Consider the following 24537-nt stretch of genomic DNA (forward strand, 5'->3'; position numbering starts at 1 on the left):
TATCACTTTAAAAAGAAGAAATAGGAGGAGCACTGACTTACGATTTGGGTTGTTTTTATTATTCTTTTGGGTCACTGTGGGTTACAGTATGGAACGTGCAACATGATGCAACTCTCCTGCTTGTTTTCCAGTTGGATTACTGAGGCCGATTGGAGGGATATCTGTGTTTGAATGCAATTATTTCACTTTTCTTTGTGGATTAGTAGCCCATTCTGATGTCCTGCTATCTGGTGCCTCAGCTCAGTCCTGCGACTTCAGACTCTTGACCTGCTGGATCAGCTCCTTCCAGATGCCCTTTGACACCTGAGTATAAATTTTTGCCTTACTATTGGCCTTGTTGTTCACGGAAAACAAAAATCCCAGGTTAGTGCTCTTGGATTCATTAACTTTTTGCTCTGCTGAGAAGACTATTTTCTGGATGTTTACTGGTTTTAGTCGATATTGTGCTGTATACCACGCAGGCTTTCCAAAAGTACTTCATAGACAGGGCAACATATTGTTTCAGAAGACAAAGCTGAGTACATTGGGTAAGGAATTTCTTTCTTTGGTTATTTTTTATATTAGATTTTTTTTAAAGCTCTTTTTAAAGACACCAGATCAGGCTGTTTTGTGCATCATGTATCATGTCATAAGTTATTGGGAAAGACACAGACGTATAATTCTCCAGTTAAGAAAAATAACTGAGTTGATAAATATTTAACAATCAGTAGATTCAATTTAAAAGAAAATATATCCAAAAAAGTAAACGGAAAAACATTAGACTGTTTGAAATGACATAATACTTATGAATTACAGTTAACTACCATTCTTTGCTAGTCTCCCTACTCTGAAAATCTTTCTGGTTTTGGCAAGTTATGCCACAAGAATAAACATATGCTTTGTGTTACAGTGTTAGTAAAAAGTCTCATTACGGCTTTCTAAATTAACAAGAAGGAATTTGACTGCATTTGTTTCATGTTAACGTCTGGGAAAGGTTGTTCTTGTTTTCAGTGATGCGTGGATGAAGGAATTATTATTTTTTTTTCCCAACATGCCTTTTGTCTTATTTCTATGACAGTTTTCTAAGGAATAGAGAGCAGCTGATGTTTAAGTTGCTTGCTTCTGCCCGGTAATGACCTCAGTTGAGGTTGTTTGGAGAAACCACATTCCAGGAGAGTCTGGGATCTTCTTTCTTGAATGCTCTCATTGATTTTAGTATTCATGCTATTTTAATAAAAATAGCAGCTAAAGGCAGGGCTAAACCAAGAGTGAGAGAAGAGGCTGTTCATATTAGTGTTAACTTACCCGTCCTGGTGAAACAGAGGTGTGCTTATTTAGATCAGCAGCTAGAGAGCCACTATTCAGTTGCAGTAACCTTTCTGCTAAAGGAAGCAAGTGTATCGCCTACCCCCTGGTAAGCCACTAACTTCTCTTTTTAATACCTTTCTTAGGTTTGGACTACAGTAGCTTCTCTCTCAAATATCCTCTGTGATTTGCTTTGGGGTGGGAATGGAGTACTGGAGGTGGAGCAAGTGCCTCCTATGGGAAAACCAGCCTCTGACCACAGTAATGTGATTGGAGCATTTGAAGCATTAATTCGCTGAGTGTTTTTATAAACATAAAACGTAAAAACTAAAAGAAAATCTATTTATTTCCTACTGAGTGGGATACGTTTTCGTCAGAGGAGATCAAAGTGGAATTTGATGCTGTTGTTTGGGTTTTTTATTATTAATGGTAAGAGTTTTTTATTTTATGCTATTCCTTCATAATGCATAATCATGTTTTGTTTGCTTGATCTCCTCTCACATTGGAAAATGTCCAGCAGTATAATCTGCCAGGAATACTTCCTTTAAGACCTGTTGAGGCTCATGCTCAGCAACAGAGTTTTGAAGTATGCTCTGTACATTTTTGGTCATGTTGAAAATTGCCAGCTCATCTCATTTCATATTCCAGTAGCTATTAATATAAATGTATATGGTTGGTTTTGTTTTAATTTTTGGTCAATCTGCTACATGCAGGAAAAAATTATTCAGAGTGTACTTGGAGTAAATAAGAGATTGCTCATTACTTTTAAAATGGCTTTCTACACATATATTGATTTCTATTACAAGCATAATTAAAATACGCTAGATTTTCTTTAAATGTCATCTTTAATGTCATTCATTTCTTACCTGAAACCAGAAAATATTGAGGGTTTAGCAGTTTTATTGCCTGGTTTGACTTCCCTATGTTCATTGATGGCAGAGCAGACTTTCATTATTGAGAAATTATGTGGCAGTAGACAACAATTGCCTAAAGAAGAGGCCATGAAATTACCTGAAATAACATTAAGGAGTAAATTTGATGTCCAGCATGTTCCAACATCTTTGACAGGAGATGACTTTCTAAATGGCCTCAGTTTCTAAGGGAATCTGCTGAAGGGAATAATATTTGGTCTCTAAGAAAGAACCTCTGGTTAATTTACTAGTATTTCTTGAATTAAAAGCTGAGAATTTCAAAATGTCCTAATAAATAGAGGCAGCCCTGTCCCTCTGGAAGTCTATGTGAGCAGTTCATAAGACATCACACTTCTATAACCTCCGACCAAGCCTTGCATAATCATTTGGCAAAGGTTAATTACCTCCTCAAGAAAGAGGCAATCACTCATGAGGCTGTAAATCCCTGAAGGATGGGAAGTGTCTGAGAAAATTCTGACCTGCCAAACCAGTCCTGCACTAATTTATGGAAGAACCGTCTTTGATGTTAACTTTGGTTTTCAACTACTATCGCGCTGTCCCTTCCTCCTTCACTTTTCTGTGTGACTTCTGGCAGTGGCTTGATTAAAAAATGAGTTATCGAGAGTTACTTGTATATGGTGTTATTGTTTTCCATAACTTCTCAGGTGTCGGTCTACAAGTTCCTTTCTGTTGGTCTTTGTGCATACAGCTGGGAAGTAAACATAAGATTGCAAAGGATTTAGGGCCACTAGGCCTGTCTGTGCTCTCCAGGCATTCTGCTTTTTCTCTCAGAAGAAAACTTTCCTCCATTTGTTGAGGGAGGCCCTAAGGCAGAGCAGGACCTGCATGAAAACTGGGTTCTGAAGTTCTGCTGTAGAGATCCCTTGCCGACACAAGGCACAGGCAAGTGTTTGCAGCTGTTTCATTTAGCCTTCATTTAGCTGCCGCTTCTGAGGCACCTCAGCGTGTTGATGCCTGTCTGAATCTCTGATTTCCAGAGAGCAATAGCTCTTTCTGCTTGTCACAGTCCATGGGGACGAAAAGAGCAGGAACCTTCCTTCATGTTAGGAAGCTTTTACATCTTGCTCGTCAGACTTCATACACAACAGCTCCTAAAATACCTGTACTTATATTTTTGATGCCATAAAGTTCTATTATTGCAGTAGCATTAGCCTTTAAATACTCAACCATGCTAAAGCAGAATGCCAGAACGCAAAGAACCTCCCTTTTTTAATTACTGCATACATTAAATCTTTCCATTCTCAGCAAGCTACTCTGAACTCCTCTCTTCTAGAGGATTCACCATAAGGATTTGTTACCTATTATAACACAGGATTTTCCAACTGAAAATCACCATCCTCCTGTAAGAAGCCAGTTCTTTACAGCTCTGATGGTTGTCCCCCGCATGTAAGCCCTCCCAGACCTTAGCACCGTCTCTCACTTGGATTATGTGCACCCTCAAACTGTGACCTACAGAGATGCCCAGGTGCCACAGAATAGAGTCATGCTTGAACAGCCAGGCTTCTTAGCTTAACCTTTTTGGCACACCTGTTGAAGGCAGAAGTAGCAGTGATGGTGCCAGGAAGGGGAGATGGTGAGTGCATGAGGATGAAGTGATGACAGGAGGGCAGGACTATGGGCCAGGATCAGTAGGAACAAAAGCTATAAAAGAGGGAAAGGGTCAGACCATGGCGATGGTCTGGGCATATCCTTGAATTGTCTTCATCACTGCCTGTATTGTAACAGCAGTACATTCTTTACACATTTGGACAAAAAATTCTTCTCCTTTTCCTATAATACCAGAAGATCTGTACAGGAGACTATTTCCCATATTTTACTAATTTTCTTAATAGTATGAATACTTTGCTAAGAACTACTATGAGTCCTGCGGCAGTCAAACCTTGTTTACTTAAGGAAAACTTAGTCGTGAATAAAGAAATCAATCACAAGTTCAATATTATGACCCCACTGAATGAAATCTGTGTACTGTCAAAGCTAGTGGGAATAGTGCTTTTGTCTTGGGTGGGGGGTGACAGGGACAGGCAAAAGCTGTTTAAAAGATTTTGTTCTCAAATTGCTACTTTCTTGCAGATTTTTAGCTGATATAAATTGAGGTAACTTAACTACAGTGAAGTTACACATCTTGGTTACGGAAACTGAATCTGGTGTACCTGTTCGTGGACTTAATTCAGGGTCTTGTTAAAAGTTTTTTTTATTGTGACATCTCTCAAAGTACAGAATTTTGAACTGTTTCTTCTTCTAATTGTTCTTCTTTCAAAATGGTTTCATCCACAGTCACTTATTTATGAAAGAAATATTTCCCCATACAGCTCTGGTTACACATTTTTAGAAATCTGAAACAATCTTTTGTTAGCACAAGAGAGAAGAAAAAAAAATGTGCAAAACACTGCGTTACTTAAGAAAATAATTTAATCTTTACCTTTGTGCTTTCATGAAAGCTACAGATTGTAAAAGTTCTACTAGACCCAAGTAGCGTTGCCAGTTTAAATGCTCAAATTCCCTTTAGCTACCGGGTCATCCGCACTAGACATCAAAGTTCAGGTTTGATATCATGTATGCAAGTTACTAGTGACAACCTATCACTTGCGTGATGTACCCTACTTTACAGGAAAATAACTTTATCTCATTTATCAGTGAGACTTCATTTCAGGAAAACTGATAGCTATTGGTTTTGGTCACTACTTGCTCCACATTCACATCACCTCGGGAACAGCTGCATTTTAAATTCTCAGTCCCTTTGAGCTGTACCCACACAAGCGTTTGTGCATTTTGTCTCAGAGCCAGAGTTCTGAATGACTGACATTTAAAAAATTAAAAAAAAAAAGAAAAAATCCCAGATCAGGCATAAAAAGCACAAGGTGATTTTAAACTAGCTCTGCTGCCGAAGTAGTACTAATACAGAGTTCTGCCCAAATTTTTAGCATGCTGCTGTCCTGATGGGCTCTCAGGACAGCTGCGATCATGGGAGGGGGTTTCTGCCAACATTTCACATAGCCATGGAGAGCAGAAACAGAGCCAGAAGGTTCTGGAAGTATTAGCTCGGATTTCAGTGTGTGGCGGGGAGAAGGGGGTGTATGACATTTTTTCCCCTCCTTACTTTCACGCAATCAGAAAAATTGTGTTAGTGGTAGGAAACTGGGAATGCTTATCACTAATTTTAAGGAAGATACAGGACTGGTGTGTTGGATGCCTGAAATTCCACCCTCCAGATGAAGGTGACATTTTTTATTCTTAGAGGGATACGGTGAGAAATAAGAGGAGTCACCCGCGTGTGAAGAGGAGGTCAGCAAAGGATGGGTGATTCAGCAGTCACGCTTGAACACCTATGGCAAGAATTAATCTTTAACTTTACTCCAGTGTTCCCACAGTGCTCTTACAGTTAGAGAAAGTGCCATTGGGATGACAAAAGCATTTATCTTTAAAGAAAGGTTGACATCTTTTAATCTTTAATCCTCATCAGGCCTCATTAATTATTTGATCAACTAGGAAACTGAGTTACACCAAAAAAAAGGCTGGAAAAGAACACATATGCATTATACAGGGCTGCTACAGGAGACACACTTTATAAAGGAATGCAAACCTTTCGGGAAGTTTGGGTAGGGCAGGTTGTTTCTTTGAAACTGGCCATTGACCCACGTTTTAACAACGTAAATTTGTGATCAAGTGTTTTTGACCAGTGTTGCGTGGAAGAACTTTGTTCTACTCAGAGAATTTGGCTCATAGGATTTTGAGGAAGTTTTCTTTGGAAGTGTTTTAGAGTGTGTGCGGAGGTGGGGAAAGGGAAGGAGAAATAAATTTCTTCTGAGACAGGCACCAAAAAAAAAAGTCATTGTTCTAAGTAAGCATCGTTCCGAGTCAGCAGGACCAAAGGATTGAGACAGTCACTGCAGTCCCAGCTGTTACGTTTCCCTTCCCCATCCCTGAGGAGCTCGGCCCTGGAGGGGTGCGATGTGTGCACAAGGCTGATTTATCAATGCAGCTACTCAGTTACCTCATTTTTCCCAGCTCCCAGCGTACTTGGATCCTGCCCTGCAAACACCGTAATGGGAAGCTTTTACAGTCATGTTTTGTTGGACTCCCTTATACAAAAGCGTTCCAGGAACAGGGTGTTCAAAACTCAGTCCCTGTGCATGCTAGTGGCTCCTACCCAGAAGTCAAGTGAGGTTAATAACTAAACAAGCTGCATTATTCACGGCAGCAGCAATCTCATCTCTAGCAGCAGCAAAAGCTCTTTTTATCCTCACAGTAACATTAGCCTCCTGAGCCTGGAGTTCTTGACTATCTTTTTCTCTCTTTTATTCCTCAGCAGATAATTTTCAGATGGATGTAATTGATGAAACAAACAATAATGAAGTAAAACTCTTCCGGGGATAAGAGCAAAATCTAAGGAGAGGTATACCCGTGTGGGACACTCGAGCTGAATTAGAACATGTTTCTAGGGGTACAGCATCTCTTTCTTCCCTAAGATAACTTCAATAACATAATGTAGGATTACAATTCAAGATAAATAATAGAAGTGAACTGAGAGTTCATGAAAGCTTCAGGATTTATAACCAAGGAGAGTGGCCTCACATTCATTTGTTAAAAAGGTACAGAACAGTGAAAGGTAAGAAAATCCACTAATATATGGTTCCTGGACTGCAAGATAAAAGCAGGCAAAATAATTGCTCTTTGTAGAATTTATGCCTTGTCTCCTAATTATCTTATCTGTGTCTCTGATGCCATGTGCCTTACAAAAGTTGTTCTGTCCTCTTGTTTTCAGGTAATGACAGTTGAGGATGCCAGCCCCCTGGAGAATATGCTGCAATAAAAAATCCAAAACCAAGAATGGAAAAGCCAAAATGGACAATATGGAAGACACAAGTGAAAAAATGCAGATGAAAAAAGAAATCACGTTACTAAATGGAATTTCTTTAATTGTAGGGAACATGATTGGCTCTGGGATATTTGTATCACCCAGAGGTGTTTTAATGTACAGTGCTTCCTACGGACTCTCTCTAGTCATCTGGGCGCTTGGTGGGATGTTTTCGCTGTTCGGAGCTTTGTGTTACGCTGAATTGGGAACATCCATCGTTAAATCTGGAGGCAGTTATGCCTATATCCTGGAAGCATTTGGTGCCTTTGTGGCCTTCATCAGACTGTGGTCTTCCTTGCTAATTATCGAACCAACAACCCAGGCAGTGATAGCAATCACATTTGCTAACTATATTGTTCAACCAATTTTTCCTCATTGTGAGCCGCCATATGATGCAGTCAGGTTGATTGCAGCTGCTTGTATTTGTAAGTAAAGTTATGATTCCCAGAAGTTAAGAACTATAATTGTAGGTACTCAGAGAGATTTTTCTGAATTTCTGTTCCTTTGCCTTCTGTGAAAATAATTATTGCTTCTCTAAAACACGTTCTTAATAAGAAATAATAATCATTTGTTGGAATAGATTTTAATTGGCGCTCAGATTATTACAGAGGAAAGGAGAATTACAAAAATTTGGCTGGGGGAAACTAGAAACTGTGACTGCTGATTAAAGATATCTATATGTCTATGGATCACTGGCCTGATTTGCAGCCTGCATTTGGTCCATGCCCTCTCTCCCCTATTTCTTGCAAATCGTAAAAGTTAAACAAAAATCTTAAAATTCATATAGATTTAAAAATACTCTGCCTAATATGAGTATTATCTCTAGAAAAATTGTGTAGTGTAATCAAACACTGCGCAGAGTTGTCTTTGTTGTGACTGTGCGTCTTGGGTGAACACAGGGATAAGCGTTAAAAGTCTGTTCTCTAGTAGATGAACTGCACTCAGTTCTTTTCCTTATAAACATGCATTTGTCAAGCTGGGGCATGTATTCCTTTGAGACTGTGCTCTAGCGTGATCTTTTTTAAATGGCTTAAATTGGATAACTCAACAAAGGCTTCCAAAAGGATAAGCAATTTTAACTTACAATATGTATACTGACAATTCTGAGAAGGTGTTTTCTCTGTAGCCCTGACTCTTGCCACTGTGATGCAGAGGAATTTCACTTCTGAAAATCTCCATGGTAGAACTTGAGACCATCATGACCCCTCAGGAGTATAAAAGGCAACTAATACTATTCCAAAAGACTTTGCCAGCTGAAGTTCCCTACTTGCATAGGAAAGCAGTTATTTATTAGATCAACATTTCTTTTCCCGGTGTTCTAGGTGCACCTCATGAAATCCTAACACTTAAGAGAAGCAGTGTTCAAATGCTGATGTTTCTTTAAGCCTTCATTTCAGAATCACAGAATGGTTAGACTTGGAAGGGACCCTAAAGACCATCTAGTTCCAACCCCTCTGCCATGGGCAGGGACACCTCCCACTAGACCAGGCTGCTCAAAGCCCCATCCAGCCTGGCCTTGAACACTTCCAGGAATGGGGATCCACAACTTCCCTGGGCAACCTGTTCCAGTGCCTCACCGCCCTCAGAGTAAAGAATTTCTTCCTAATATCTAATCTTCATTATTCTTGCTGTAGTCTTCATGCAAATCAGCTGTGTGCTGTAGCACCTCTGAGTTCTGAGCCGATGCCCCAGGTGTGGCTGGCAGCTGCTGCTTTCTCATACAGCAAATTAGTCGCCTTACCACTGACTAGGCTCAGTGTTTTGAGTAACAGCCCAGATTGCAGGGAAAATTACAGTGTATTATATTAACTGTGATATGCAATCTAGGAGTGTCAGATATCAAATTTATTCCTAGCTTGAACAATTTTGATAAGGCTCAGGAGCATGGATTTAATTGGCACTTCACCAATATAGTGGGGAGAACTTATTTAAATATATGTATTTAGTAGAATTTACTGGGAATTCCATGGCAAGATCCCATTGTCTTGAATTTAATTACACTCTGCAGCACATGATGCATGTTATGTGTCATGTACACATGCAGTAAATATATCCTTTGCAGTGTTTCAAATAGCACTTTATAGCATCACAAATGACTCCTACGTGTTAGGGACTAAAAACTTCAGTCAACTCTTACTTTATAATTTTCAAGACACAGACCCATAATTCTAACAGTTAATGATATATAATACTTTTATGTACTTTTAAGGAAGAGGTATATGGTTAAGTTCTACTGAAGCGATATTTTTAAACTGTAGAGCACAAAATCTCATTTCAATATGTATGCTACATTTACTAGAGCAAGGTCTACAGAAGTCATAATTTACAGACAGGTTTAAAATTATATTCAAACCTGACACTAGGCATGAACAATCATTATACATCAAAAGCCTTTTGGGTTGTTTTAATACCAGAATAAAACCAGAATTCTATCCCCATTGCATAACATTGGCATAGTAATAAGAAATAGTGGGGGCAAGTCAGGTCCCATTTCTCTAAATAGGTTTATTATCACCTTGAGAGCTGACAGGACACTGCCAAATACGCAGAGCTGCTCGTGATAATGACAGCAAGAATTTCTGTGAGCATTTCTCAATGGTTTTCATTTGAAGCACTACAAAACCCTTTTTCTTCCTTTCAAAACTGGAGTGTAGATTATAGGCAGGTCAAAGAAACAGAAGGAAAGACCAACAAGGCTGCTAGAGAAGGAATAGCCCATTCTGATCCATGCTTGAGAGCGCTCTGGGCCACCCATGCCAAATGTGGCCTGCTGTCTTCTGCAGCAGCTGGGCTTCATACCTGGTACCCGCGCATACCCTTTCCTCTCCTCGTCTACCTCTGTTTTGAATTATGGAGTTGCAAGAGAGATAAGTTTGATGCCGCGTGTGCATGTGCTAGAGCGAGAGGAGGTGGGCAGGTGGCTCGGCCCCTGGCTGGACCGAGCAGCAGCGCTCACCACGATACTTTATCCTCTCATCGGGGTTTAACTTCTGCCACAAAACTGAATGCAAAGAATATGGCAGAAGGAGGAAAGAAGAAGAATTAATTGATCCCACCCACTCTCTGCAACCACACTACTTCGTTATTTCTATTAGATTTTGTGAAAATTGAAGCTTCAGAGAGCTCTGTAAGTACTTCTGTAATCTTCAGACTTGGGGTCAAAGCGCGAATGGCAGAGCTCCTAAGGCACGGGCACAGACTAACAGCATGCTGGCCTGGCTCAATTCAGTATCTTGTCAACTGCAGACGAGTTTTTTTGTGCAGAAGCTGTCCTTATGCTGTGCATAGACTAGAGCTCAAATCGGCAGGGATGACTTCAGGAAAAACTTCAGCACAAATAAAAGGTTTAGAGAAGCCTCACCTTCTGCATGTGAGCAACTCTGCTGGCTTCAATAAAAGTTAAAGATTATTTAAAAGGAACAAGAGTTAGTCCTAAAGTTCAAAATCTGATGTGGTTTTTTCTTACCTACTGCTATGAAAACAGCACCCTCCAAAAAACTTTTAGATCAGGTATTTCATTCATTTTAATAAATCGAGGTGGAATTTGATTCTGTTTTATTTCTTGAAAGAGGGGTGATATCTGGATGTATTTGAAATGTGCTTTATGTGATGTAAAATACCAGTGCTCCTCTCATGTATATTCTTTTTCTCTACAGGTTCCTTAACATTTATTAATTGTGTTAATGTGAAGTGGGGAACTCGCGTACAAGATGTTTTCACATACGCAAAAGTTATGGCTCTTATCTTGGTGATATCTGTTGGCCTTTACAAAATTGGTAAAGGTAAGATTATTTTTTTTCATTTGAAGTTCATTCTTAAAAATGAACTGTATACGAGTTTCAAAATCTGTGCGGGAAGATCAGACTCCTTAAGCGTTACATATGAAGTGTTATTTATTCTGGAAAAAAACTGCCTGCCATAGGAAGATGAGAGGAATTTTATGGCTTGTTAAACGATGGGGGTTTAATTATACTTCCACCCTTAGTTTTGCAAACCAACATACACCACGGTCTGTGTTGTGCGGGCTGAATAACAAATAGCAGCTGAATTAACATCGGTTTAGTGCCAACTAGTTTAAAGTCAATCTGAGTGTCTCTGACTCAGGCTTGGTAAAGGCTAGCGTCGCTACTTGTCCTGTGACAGGACAGCACAGCAGAAATTGCCGCACACGTCCTTCGCATCGCTCCTCACCCGCAGCCGCCGGCAGAGCCTGGTGAGGGGAGAGGATCGGGGAGGGAGGAACTCATCCTTTCCTCCACTGGTGAGAGGGTGTGCTTGTTCCTAGAAACAAGGGAGAAGACTGTAATACTGTGCTCCTGTGAATCACCGTGGTATCGTAAGACATCACAGGATAGATGAGCCACTCGCTGTCAGCAGTAACTGGACCGAACTGACTATGCTGAAAAGCTGGAGACTAGTTTATTCCAGTGCTACCTTTGTATATGACAAAGGCTATCTTTGTATATGACAACAGATTTGATTTTATTAATTTGCGTCACTGGTGCGGTAAAGTCTCTTCTAACTCTAGCTTTGCTTACTAAGCTTAGTTACTAAGGTTTCTTCATTTTCCTTTTCCATGAAATTCCTAAATAGGCATTGCATCTTTATTCATTTAAAATAAAGATGGATTTGCCTCTTCAATTTAGGAATTATCTTTTTCTCTTGCTGAAACTAGCTTATAAAACCTAACGAGCAGGCTTGCTTTTCCATGTTTGTTGTTCTCTTCTTTCCTTGGCTGCAGTTCTAATGCATTAGCTGCCACACTGTAAAGCTACACCAGATTTTAAGAGAGCTTTTTTGTTTAGCCATTATCCATGCATGTCAGTTGTCACTGATTTACTCAAGTCTAAAGAAACCTGAACAAACCAACCCAGTCCTAAGGGCAGGAGTGTGAAGATGCAGAGGAAAAGCATTGCTTATGGGCCACAGTTACATGAAGGAGTAGATCCCCCCGTAAAGCTGCTGCTCTCAAAGGGGTGATGTCACCCCTATAGCAGCTTTTCCCTGTCCCCACAGTCACAAATCTACCTGTGCTTTCAAATTGCCACCTTCAAAACTCCCAGCCCACTCACTGCTGCGCAGCCGCCACCACGCGGTTTGGGCCGGGGGCCATTCCCTCTGCTCCTGCGTCCACATCACCCAGGCCTGGTCCCTTGTGTTGCTCCGTGGGGTCAGGGAGGGTAAAGGCAGAGAGGAAACGTTATTGTGAGGAATGCAAAATGCTGATGGGTTTTAGCAGTAGTAAAGGTCTCGTCTCTGATTTCTTTAAGCAGAACTGAGCACTTGTTGTGGTTTAACCCCAGGCAGCGGCTGGAACCACGCAGCCGCTGGCTTACTCCTCCCATCACTCCTTGGATGGGGGAGAGAACTGGAAGAGTTAAAGTGAGGAAAAACTTGTGGGTTGAGGTAAAAACAGCTTAATAGGTAGAGCAAAAGCCATGCACGCAAGCAAAGCAAAACAAGGAATTAATTCACTGCTTCCCATCGGCAGGCAGGTGTTCAGCCATCTCCAGGAAAGCAGGGCTCCATCATGCATAATGGTGACTTGGGAAGACAAACACCATCACTCTGAATGTGCCCGCCTTCCTTGTTTTTCCCCCAGTTTTATATGCTGAGCATGACGTCATATGGCAGGGAATATCCCTGTGGTCAGTTGGGGTTGGCTGTCCTGGCTGTATCTCCTCCCAACGCCTTGTTGCCTCCCCCCTCATTCTACTCACTGGTGGGGTGGTGTGAAGAGGACAAAAGACCTTGAGTGCTCAGCAACAATCAAAAACACCAGTGCACTATCACGCTATTCCCATCCCAAATCCAAAACATGGCACTATACGAGATACTAGTAAGAAAAAGTTACCTCTATCCCGACTGAAACCACAACAGCACTTAAATATTGAAAGGACTGGGAGGAGGAATGCTGTAGACTTCTGGCGGAAGCTGTGTTCGGGTCAACGCACTCGTTTAAACTCAGCAGCTGTTTTAATGAAAAGGATGGTTATGACATTTTAGCCCTGCCAAATTCCTTCTGATGTGCTCAGATATGCCTCTTGTTTTAAAATACTGTGAATGTATCTGATTTTGAATATGAGCTATCATTAGAAAAAAAAAAAAAAAAAAGCTTTTCTTGGTTGTTTTGGATTTTTCATTTTTTTTCCTTCCAACCATTTTCTTTCCTAAAGTGCATGTGCATCTCGTAGCTTCACCTTCTTCAGTTCGAACAGTCTCCTAGTAGTTGCTGCTCTCCAAAGACTGTACTGCTTTTGTGGTATCTATAAACTCCTTAGTTTAACCACAAGGTGAAGTTGTTTCGTTTTATAACAAAGACCTTACTTTCTTCCCCAATAGAGGTTTCAGCACGTTTCTGTCTTCCTTAATACTTAAACCCACTTCCATTTATATTAGATAGTTGACTTTCCTTCTGCAAAGTCAGTGAGGCCTTTCTTCCCCTTTCCAGAATCGCAGTGAAGGCTCACGCAGTTTCGTTAATATTTCATCTATTTTGCAGCATTCTGCAGGTTGTCATCTCAACTGACTGAGCTAAACTAGACGAGAATTTTGAAAAGAAAGATTTTTCAAGTCTCCTCTCTTTAATTTTGGCAAACACCTTTGCAGGGCAGAGCATCCCGGTGAGAACCAAGCCTTTAGGAGTTCCCCCTCCAGTGGCCACTAATGCATCTGGTGGAAACAAAAGCACAGATAAGAGGAAGAAATATGACAGATTCAGGAACTGAAATTGGGTTTCCCAAGTGCCTCTGCCTGGCTGATTGGGCATAGCATGACCTCAATACAGCTCCCTCCTTCGATAGGCTAGACTGTGATGCCAGGAGACGAGGAGGCCATGAATCCTGGTAGAATTTCACAAGTCACATCCAAATAATGGAAAGATGTCTTTTGCTGTCGCCCTGTACAAGTGTAGATGTTTGAACGTCTGACTGAAACTTTCCTGTTTGTCAAGCAAAAATATAGGCCGTGCACTTCTAGAAATAGTAATGAAACCGGGATGCAGTGGGTTTTTATTTCCTTCTGGTTAGATGAAACTTCTAGTGTAGTGTCCTTCTACATCATAATCCTTGAAACGTAACAGGCAATTGGTACCTGCTGTTTGTACAGGAGAAACAGAAAACCTGAGAGCTCCGTTCGAGGGCTCATCAACAAACCCCGGGATGATCGCGCTGGCTCTCTACTCCGCCCTCTTCTCCTACTCTGGGTGGGACACGCTCAACTACGTCACCGAGGAAATGCAGAACCCTGAGAGGTAAATGGGTGCCTTTCCCTTGAATTCCTGAAGTGACCTGGTAAGACAGGTGATGACAGGACATGCCACTCTGTATTTGTTTCTGATTGGAAATGAGTCAAACTACTTTTTCTGAAAAAAAAAAGTCTTCTTTTCCAGAGAAGTAGTAAGTATGCAAACTCTTCCTGATTATTATTCTCTCTCACCCATTGTATCACACTAATAAATCACTTGTCTGCCTATATGTATATTAAACCTTCACTTTAGGCCAGAATTTTTAAAGGAGGAGAACAAATCCCTGCTGAAAGCAGGGAACAGTGTGGGTCCATCTAGCTCTCTAAAATTCCCTATTTCTTTTCAGACAGACAGAACAGTTATTTTATTTTCCACCAGTAGACTTAAGACTGTTTCAGGTTTATGACTGTTTTATCATGTGATCTTCAGCATTACCGTTTATGGGAAAAAATGTTTAGTTTTACTAAAAATGAAAGGTTAAGTGAAAAATAAGGAAGTCCAGAGCAGCACTGGAAATATCATCTCCTCCCCTCTGCAGAGACATCCACCCTGTGGGAGTGGTGTGCCTCACCTACTCAGACTGAGTCCACCTTGGCTTGGGACATACATGGGTTATGAGTCAGGAAAAAAACGCTACGATCACAAAAACACCTAAGTGTGTGTTTAAATTTCATTGCTTAAGTGCTCTCTTAAACTGCTTCATAGAAAAGACAGTACATAAAAATTACAGGTATAAATGTAAGCTTTTTCTCTAAAACTTGTGACAGAACCCCAAGCAGCCAACTAAACTGCTTATGGAATTGTTTGACACATGGCTGTACGTTATTTTGTAACCCCATGATGACAAAATGATGAATTACAAAAAGTGATGGAAGTATCCAGTCACAAATGTTTGAATTTGGGAACAATCTTCTATTTAAATATTCCTCATTTAAAGAACATGAAATAGTTTTGCCATTTTCCTTTTCCAGGAACCTACCTCTTTCTATTGCGATTTCAATGCCTATTGTGACTGTTATTTACTTGCTGACTAATATAGCGTACTACGTAGTGTTGGACATGTCAGCTCTCCTCACAAGTGATGCAGTGGCTGTGGTAAGTTGTATAAAATAATTAAGCCAAAAGTTACTGTATGGGTGACACCGTGGAAGAATCTCAGGTAGCATACTTCTTGGCAAAACAATTGAAGTATTTCCATGCTGAAGGTTGTGGCTTTGCTTTAAACTTTGTTTTTATGTAAGAGTACCGGTATATTAGAAGGTGCATATAAAGAATATATCCAATAAATCTGCTCTTGTAAAATCCTCTTACATACACTGTAAATCCTGCTCCTAAAATTGTAGAAGATGCTTTTGCCAGGGCCAGATGGAGAAAGAGCTGCGGAAAGTCTGGGTGGTTTAAGAACCAGGGGGTTTTGCTATCGTTCTAATGTACAGTGTGCGATGTTTAATGCTGCAGGATCACAGCAACATTTTCAACACAAAAATGTGCAGTGAAATGCTTTTAAAACTTTATCAATATTTTACAGAAAAGTACAATTATAACTCATGGATTACTACCGTCAGGATATGTCAGAATACATTAAAGCCAATATATATTCTTCTATTATCTCATTGACTTGAACTAGGCTAGAATTTTTTTTAAACTTTTTACAATGTATCTGCCATTTTTATTTTGATACTGATGAGTTTTTCCAATTTCTGATTTCCCAAGTCATCATCGGGTGTCATAAGACAGCTTGGGGTATGACAATATATTTGGGCTGGTGTGTTTTCCTGAGAATTTCTCAGGATTGTCCATGTGCTTAGTGTAACGAGCCTCACTGTTATTTTCTTTTTCTGTTGCAGACGTTTGGCAGCGAAACCCTTAGTTATGCTAAGTGGATAATTCCTATAGCAGTGGCCATGTCTTGCTATAGTGGCTTAAACTCATCAATAATTGCAGCATCTAGGTATGAAATATAGGATTTATTTTAAATAATTGAAAAGGAATAACTTATTATTAATCTGCATTCTTTTCTAATGCGTTGCAAAAGTGACACGGTTAATTTTTGGCATGTCAGGTTGTTCATTTATGATGGAAGGATTGTTACAATCTGATGTGTCTTCTCATGATCAGCACCAATTCATAAACTAAAGCCACTTGAGAAGAGAGCAGCATTTACAACAGAATGGTTCGGGTTGGAAGGCACCTTAAAGACCATATAGTTCCAACCCCCCTGCCATGGGCAGGGACACCTCCCACCAGACCAGGCTGCTCAAAGCCCCATCCAGCCGGGCCTTGAATGCTTCCAGGGATGGGGCATCCACAGCTTCTCTGGGCAACCTGTTCCAGTGCCTCACCACCCTTACAGTAAAGAATTTCTTCCTGATATCCAATCTAAATCTACCCAAATATATAAAAGAATTAATGCCACCTTTGTCAGAAAGCAACAAGCTATTCCTTGCCTCATCATCTGGTTGAGTTTTCTTATTCTTTTTTTCAGGCTTTTTTATGTTGGAGCCAGGGAAGGACACCTCCCTGACAGTCTGAGCTTGATTCATATAAAGTGCTTCACACCAGTCCCCGCTCTCCTCTTCAATGTAAGCGACAGCCCGGCCCCGTGCCTGGCCGGGGCAGCTGGGGGTCTGGCCCGGGGAGTGTAACACCTCGTCTCTGACCAGTGTTTCTTTCTCCCAGGATTCTTCTGCACTGGAGACATCTCCCTGAAATGCCCACAATTTCTAAAACTCATTAAGGGTGGTCTTGCTAAGTTATTTTATCTGGTGGGGTTTTTTTCAGTGAAAAGAGAATGGCTTGATTCACATTCATGTGCTCTCTGAACAAGATTAGTGAGGAGTAAGTACAGTAGGATCATTTAGAAAACAGAGAATGGCTACATATGTAATAGTATAGACAGGAGTCGTTTAAGTCTTTATGTGAGTTTTCAGAGTGTCACTGGAGAAGAATATGGCAGGAATATCTCTGACCCAGCCATAGGCTGATTTTCTAGGACTCTAGTTATAACAGGAGTGACAAAGCACTTAAAATTAAATTCCTACCATTGGATGCATATAGCCATTTTGACTTTTTCCTGCTGTCGCTATACAAATGAATCTTGTGACACAAAATCCAGGAACCATAAGGTATAGAATTAGTGCAAATGATTTTACTAAATAATCCATAAATCTAACAAACTAAATAAGGAGGAGGATATGCATGAACAGAGAAGGTGAAATCATTCAAAAGCACTACACTGCTGTTTATTTGAATATGTATTTTATTTGCTGTCTTCCGTTGCCCTGTCTTACATATGGCTTATGAATAGATTATCACACGGGTCCTGTTTGACATTAAATAATTTACTAAAAGTAACAATGTCATTATAACTGCTCTTCTCAGGCAGATTCTGTTTGCACCAGTAAAAAGATCTATATTCCCTTAATACACCACCATTCACCTTTTTCACAGTGGTATCTTTCTGCTGATCTGTTGAAACAGGCATTAAATTCCTGGTATTTTAGATCTTTCCGTGCAGGCAGTATAGCAGAATTTACGCTAATGGTCTCAATGTATGAGTGGACTGTGAGAGCCTCCTACAGTGAAACTAAATTAAAAGTTTGAGCTCCAACTGAAGGCAACGGGAAGAGCAGAGCAAGCTGCTGCCTACAGAAAGCTTCTTAGCAGCCTTCTCCAGGGCTCAGCAGGGTCTGGGGCTCCTCATCTGGCCTTCTTAGGAGGGTTTCCTGGTGTTGCTGAAACATAACTTCACAAACCTGACACGTCTTCAGACAAATGTGGTGGTCTCACTGCTATGTTTAAAGGAAGAGATACCAACATGTTTTACACAGCATATTTGCAGATTTCTCTGAGTTTTAAGTACATCCTTCTTGCAAGAACCTGTTCTCCTGGCTCCAGACAAATATGTTGGAAACAGCCCATTTTATAACTTTACTACCTCTTAATTTTATAAGACATGTCTTTATTTTCACATTTAAAAGTCTTTGGTTTTATTATCTGCAGGGCTTAATGACTTTGCTTTATCTCCTTGTGGAAGATGTTTTCCTCCTCATTAATTACTACTGCTTCAACTACTGGCTCTTTGTGGGTCTGTCTATTGCAGGACTGATATACTTGAGATATACGCAGCCACATAGACCACGGCCTATTAAAGTAAGTAAGTAAGAGGGGACACAAGCCCTAAAAGCTAGCCAATGCACGTGTTTATGTGATCCTTATTACCACAACCATAACATTACTAGTTATGTTATAGACTATTTATCAGTCATGGAAATCCCTTCAACATACACGATGAGAAATGAAGGCACAAAAACCCATTTGAGTTTCCACAAGAACATCTGTTCTGGTAACTTTTGCTGTGAGGTTGAAGTGATGTTTACCATGTCTTTTTCCGTTCATTCAACCTTTTAACTATCTTTATTTCAAAATAAATAAGGAATGAATAAATAAATGCCTGGAGTTCTCAGCCCCTCCTGGAACAACCCCTTTTTGTATTGTTCACAGCAGACCTCAGTAGAACTAGTGATGGGGGCTCCAGAGTTTAACTCTCTGATAGAACTTACATGACTTAACAAACTCAGAAAAACCCCTCCGAAGCCCAAAAATGCCCCAAATTCTGCTCATGCAGAAGATCAAAAGCTTAAATAATCAAATATATTTTGAGTGTTCTCCCCCACTGCATAGTGGTCAGAGACAGTAAAATGCAAATGTAATGAGTGATCGCAGACGCGCGTCTGTCTACCAGTTAGGAGAGGGAGGCTGCACAGAAACAAAGCGCGCCTAAAACTTGTTTCTCGTTTTAACCCAGTGATTGTCCAGGAAGCAGGGATGGAAACCCGCAGCTTCCCCCAGGCACACAAAACCGCGCGCTGGCGGCTCCTCTCTCCCTGCGCTCTCCTGGCTCTGTGACCTGCCTTTCAGCTCTGCAGTGATGCAGTAAAAATTATAAGAAATCCAAATTAACACCCTATCTAAATATTTCTTCCTTGTCACTCACTCTTCCTAACCTCCCACACCATTTTTAGCAACAATTTTTTTTCCCATTTAAGTGTAACATCGTGATTATAAGAAACGTGATTCAAACGAAGGAGTAAAATATGCTAAGCACCTACTGTTAGAAAACCTTCCATTCTTCCAGAGCAGAACAAATTTTCCTGAAGTATGTTCACACTTCATTTACAAACTCTCACCCAAAATATGTGGAAGATTAAATCTTGCCTTATTGGCAGTTTTGCTATTGACTCTACTAAAGCAAGGATTACAGTCAGATTATAGACAATGACCATTTAATTCCTATCAGCATTTGCCAGTTTAGTCAATGTCACAACTCCGCTTACACTTTTTCCTTTTCTGAAACATAGCAGTTGGTTTTCATCAACTTATATTTTTAAACTTTATAGGAAAAAGAAAAATTTGTACCAGAAAACTCTCAGGAGTTTCTGCTAGTATTCAAATGTCAACTCCTGGACTCTTGAGAAGGCTCATTACTACAGACAGTGAAAAATATCTCAGTGATAAATAAATCCATAAAGAGGTTATTGCAGCTTTTCTTATTTGTGGTATGATATTTGTTGAGTGCCCAGGCAAAATGATTGAACGTCAGTCCATTAATTCTGTAGCATCAACACGGTAACTGAAAGTCCAGCTGAGTTAGTTCCCAATCAAACTTACAATTAAAAATTTGCAATTGAAGTTTGAGGGGAAACTAGCCATTGCTGCTCAGTTTTAAAGTACTGCTTTCAAAGATTGATCTCTTACTAATGTGGAAAGGAACTGAGCTTGTGCAGGCCTGAAAACAACAAAATGGTCAGATATTCATGTGGGTGCCAGATAAGAGGTTCTCAGGAGCACACACAGAAGCTAGCAAATCACACTGGCTGTAGGCAGTCAAAAGATTTAATACATAGAAGTCATATAGTCAATAGTTATATTTTTATTATTGACTTCTCTAATTTTAACCTGCAAAGCCTGAAAATAGGATATTTACTGTATCTTTTAATGAATGTTGGAATATTTTTTTTTGTCTCCACAGCTTAATCTCTTCTTCCCTATAGTATACTGTTTATGTTCCCTTTTCCTGGTCATAGTTCCTCTCTACAGTGACACAATCAATTCCCTTATTGGTATCGGTATTGCCCTCTCGGGTATTCCTGCGTATTACCTGGGAGTCTACCTGCCAGTTGAAAAACGACCTAAATGTCTACAGTGGCTCTCTGGTAAGCAACATCATCTTGTCCTAGTCAGTGCACCTAAGTCTTGAATGCTTGGTCAGAAGACAGAAAGAATAATTTTTCCTAGAGTCCTTTTTCCTTACGAAGTTTTACTGTGCTGTATACAGCATGTCTGAGATCATTTGCTTCATCACATGGTCCTGAAAACAAAACCTTGCATACTTGTACAAAACAGTCCAATATGTGTATATATACGGTCACCTAATATTTGTGGTGTTGAGCTGTTTCAAGATGTTGGCTTAACAAAAGCCATGTAGGATTGCGAAGACTAAATGCATGCAGTTTGATACCCCGGAAGGCAGAAATACCGGGACATCATTGCTCCACTTTCTGCCCAAGGAGTGGAACATCTCAGTCAAAGAAGTCCATGGCTTTTCATAAATTATGAAATAATGAATTATTGGCCCGAAGGGTAGTTTCCACTCCTCAAATTCAGGCAATCTTGAAAAGCAAAACTTTAATATCTTTATTCAGTTTGAACTCAGCTATCAATCTGACAATTCAATGAAAATGTTGATGAAAGTCTGATTAAACGAGACTTTCTGTTTAATTATTGAGCTCCTTTTGCCTTTGGCTATTCATAACGTGCTTAATCCAGTTGAATAAGGTGGTTTAAGATTATCCTAATATCTGTGTAGTGCTTTCAAATCCTCAAAATCCATATATTTGTCTAAGATATATTATAACTTTGTCTCACACATTTTTGCTATATATTGCAGCTACAACAACAAAATATGTTCAGATGATCTTCTACTGTGCTCTGTCGGATCTGGACATAGACATGGAACCTACAGCAGCTAAGAGTAAATAGAGTTGCCTTGACATTGAGAGGTGTGCCTTGACATTCCCCATCTGGAGCAATTTTTGTCATCTGAACTTCTATCCATCTGTTCAGTTATACTAAACCATTGTACTATGCGTCAGTTTGATGTCTGTTAATTTGTGCTTGTTTTATAAACCCCTCTGTTTTACAGGTTTTTTTTAAGAATTCTTAAAATTTGATCTTAAAAAATCTTAAAAAGAAAAAAAATTGTTAATAGTGAGCTATCATGTAACACTTTGAAAGTACAAAGCACTGTATGAACAAACATTTATTAGTAGATAAGTGCTAAATATTACATTAATTTCAAAATTGTAATAAAGAGTGTTAGGTCTAGTCACAATCCTAAGAAATAAATTGATAAATATAACAAAAGACAGACCAGATATTTGCAAGGTTCAAAACGTGAGTTGAGAAGTAAAAGCCACAGTGTACTTCTAAAAATATTACTAAATTCTTAGCTGAAGTAAAAAATATATAATTCGAACTGGTAGGCACGCTTTGAGTCAATGTAGTATTAGTGGTAAACTGTTCTAATGCATAATTACCAGCATACATACTGTACCAAAAGGAGAAAACCAAAGTTTTCGGTTATTTAAATTCTGTTAGAAATTCTCGTCTTACAATATCCCACATTCATTACCCTTTTGCAGAAGAGGTATTTTCGACAAAGAAATGATACCATTATAAGTGAAGTACTTTTGCTTTCCAGCAGAACAACCTGCCGTGAAGCACTGTAAGGGACAAAGTCATGTTCCAGCTAGAGTATATTCAGGGAAAACACTTCACCTTTTCATAGTGTCCATTGCTTGCCTAGAAATACCAAAGATGGGACCCCATGAATCACACTAATTTTTTCCACAGTGGAATTTATTTAAGGAATTCACAAGGAGAAGTTAAAAACTGTTGACGTTTGCAAAATCCCTTGAGCCCCCTGCCCAACCCTTCAGGCCTCACCAGTTCCTGCTGGCGAGGTGAACCGCAGGTCTCCTACGGAGCACACAGAGAACCTCCAGCACCGGTTGCCAGGTCTTCACACCACGTAGGTGCCTGTTGCACAACCGCCAGCACAGGCACGTGGACTGGACAAGCGCACTCACCAGTGGGTGCCGTGACAGAAAAGGGCAGTTCAGAACTAGGATCGTTCTCTTGCACACTAAGTTCTTCCGTGTGGCACCCAGGAATGTATAACTCGTTCTGATTCTTAGTCTCCTGAAATGGAAGAGACAATAACTGTCATTAAAAACGAGCCATCAGCCTTGCAACCTAGACGATAAAAACAGCGGCTCCAGCTCTAATATGGTTTGTTGATACGTAGCACCATTTGTTATCCCTGTTGGCAAGTCGTACTTCCTTTCTGTAATTATATCTGAATATAACATACATTGTTTCTAATTTGAGTTTCATTATTCCTATTTAATTAACCTCAATTAAGGTAATGTAATCTTGTACAAGTCCCTGTGACTTCTAGCATTATTGTCTTTTATTGATGTCTGCCCAGAGAAAGAGCAATGGAATAGGGAAGAAGGCAATCATTGCTACTTAAACCTCTCTTCATTCCCTCCTCCCGCTGTAAGGTCATTTGCAGGATTGTAATTCCGTGCGTCTCCAACACAACGTTTGCTGACAGGGCTCCTGTGAGACCTTCTATTTGCATTTCAATGCCATCTGCTGTGGCACTTTCCTTTCAGCTGGGTTTTCTATTGATACAAAGTATGAACAATAAAAATGCACTAAATTAAGGTAAACATAAAGATATTAGAGATGCATGTTTTGCTTGTCGGAAGCCACAGCTTTCGAGCACTAAAATCACTTCAGTATCACATTCACAAACCACGAAGAGGAAAGAAGACCTAGGGTGTAGTTTAGTTTGCCCAGCTCAGAACGTCTCTTCACACACACAAAACACATGCCTCTGTTACAGCATAGCATCGTTTTGGTCCTGCTCTATGATTGTACGGAAATATTGTGTTTTCACCCCAGAAGGCGAAAACACTTGTTAATGACAAATTACAAAGCACTTATTAATGACGGAGCCGCAGACTCTATCAGGGCACAGAGAGTGTACAAACTCTACAAGTCGGTACCAAACTGTCTTTGCCTCCACAGAGTTCAAAGTCATGCTTGGTGCCAAGCTACGTGTCACACCAGGACAGCACTGTACCATCCCCTGAAGCTTTCCCTTGCAGGACCAAAGTTCCTAAGTGATTTGAGACATCTAAGGTGACATCTTGGGTGGTAACAGATAGCAGGCACTACAGGTAGTGTAATAAGGGCTACAGACTAAGACCATCTCCATAGAGAATTCAGAGCTAAGAAACTTCTTTGTCTGTTTTTTGCCAAAATCTGGTTTTGCGTGAATCTGCTAACTTTCTGGGCAGGACACAGAAGCCTTCATTTTCTTTCTTTCTGGACAGAAAGAAAGCAGTAGTCAGATGTAAGGGTATAAATGTGAATAATCTTATTGAAATTCTCTATGGACATCAGAACCTCAGAAATGTTAATGTGTTTGTTGATTTTTCACTCTTTACAAATATTACATGTAAGTTATTGTGAAATATCTAAAGCAAGTCATAGATGCTGACATATTTAAATAAATAAACATTTGATCGTTGGCAAATGCTATAGTTGTGTGGTTTTAAAGCACAAAAATAGTAATGTGAATGAAATTTGCCCTGCCTTACATGTCACAAGTTGGCTTCCCAGGAGATCAATGAGATACTAACTTTTATTTGTGTTCTCTATAGCACATCAAAATAAGCATTTATGGAAGGAAAAAATTCCAGTTACTCCAGGTGGGACTCATTCTCAATGCAGTTGTTAGCAACTCTTTACTCTGACACTTTCTTGTTCTAAGGGTAAACACATCTTTTTACACTATTCACAGATGCTCAATTATGCAGTCAAACAAAAAACAGTTTTTCAGAGACGATCTTGGCATCCAGGCTAAGTATGTCATCATTACATGACAAAACAACAAGAAGACTGTTTGACATCTGGTTTGTCAGCTGGCATCTCTGTGGCAGAAGGGACTGGGGTATGGATAACATGGGATCTTATCAATGCTTATATATATCTAAAGGCCAGATGTCAAGAGGCTGGAGCAAGACTCTTTTCAGTGGTGCCTAGCAACAGGACAAGGAACAATGGGCACAAGCTGGAACACACAA

General features: G+C 40.0%; 1 protein-coding gene across 7 annotated transcripts; it reads left to right on the forward strand.

Annotated features, from left to right (window-relative positions):
• The first annotated feature begins 132 nt into the window (after positions 1 to 132).
• On the forward strand, positions 133 to 23979 carry LOC134512102 (Y+L amino acid transporter 2-like). Of its 7 annotated transcripts, XM_063327156.1 has the most exons (12): positions 395 to 527; positions 1431 to 1713; positions 6523 to 6822; positions 6979 to 7496; positions 10728 to 10853; positions 14179 to 14323; positions 15289 to 15412; positions 16165 to 16268; positions 16803 to 16899; positions 18320 to 18469; positions 20349 to 20532; positions 21267 to 23979. In XM_063327156.1, the coding sequence occupies exons 4-12, from the start codon at positions 6995 to 6997 to the stop codon at positions 21356 to 21358; spliced, it is 1524 nt and encodes a 507-aa protein (XP_063183226.1). In that variant the 5' UTR covers positions 395 to 527; positions 1431 to 1713; positions 6523 to 6822; positions 6979 to 6994; the 3' UTR covers positions 21359 to 23979. The 7 variants fall into 7 exon arrangements, with proteins under 7 accessions (XP_063183229.1, XP_063183225.1, XP_063183228.1 ...); XM_063327155.1 differs by lacking the exon at positions 1431 to 1713 and having other exon boundaries at positions 373 to 527; XM_063327158.1 differs by lacking the exon at positions 1431 to 1713 and having other exon boundaries at positions 373 to 527; positions 6523 to 6805.
• The last annotated feature ends 558 nt before the right edge of the window (positions 23980 to 24537 follow it).

Source organism: Chroicocephalus ridibundus, chromosome 2 (genome assembly GCF_963924245.1).
Source record: "Chroicocephalus ridibundus chromosome 2, bChrRid1.1, whole genome shotgun sequence".
NCBI lineage: Eukaryota > Metazoa > Chordata > Aves > Charadriiformes > Laridae > Chroicocephalus > Chroicocephalus ridibundus.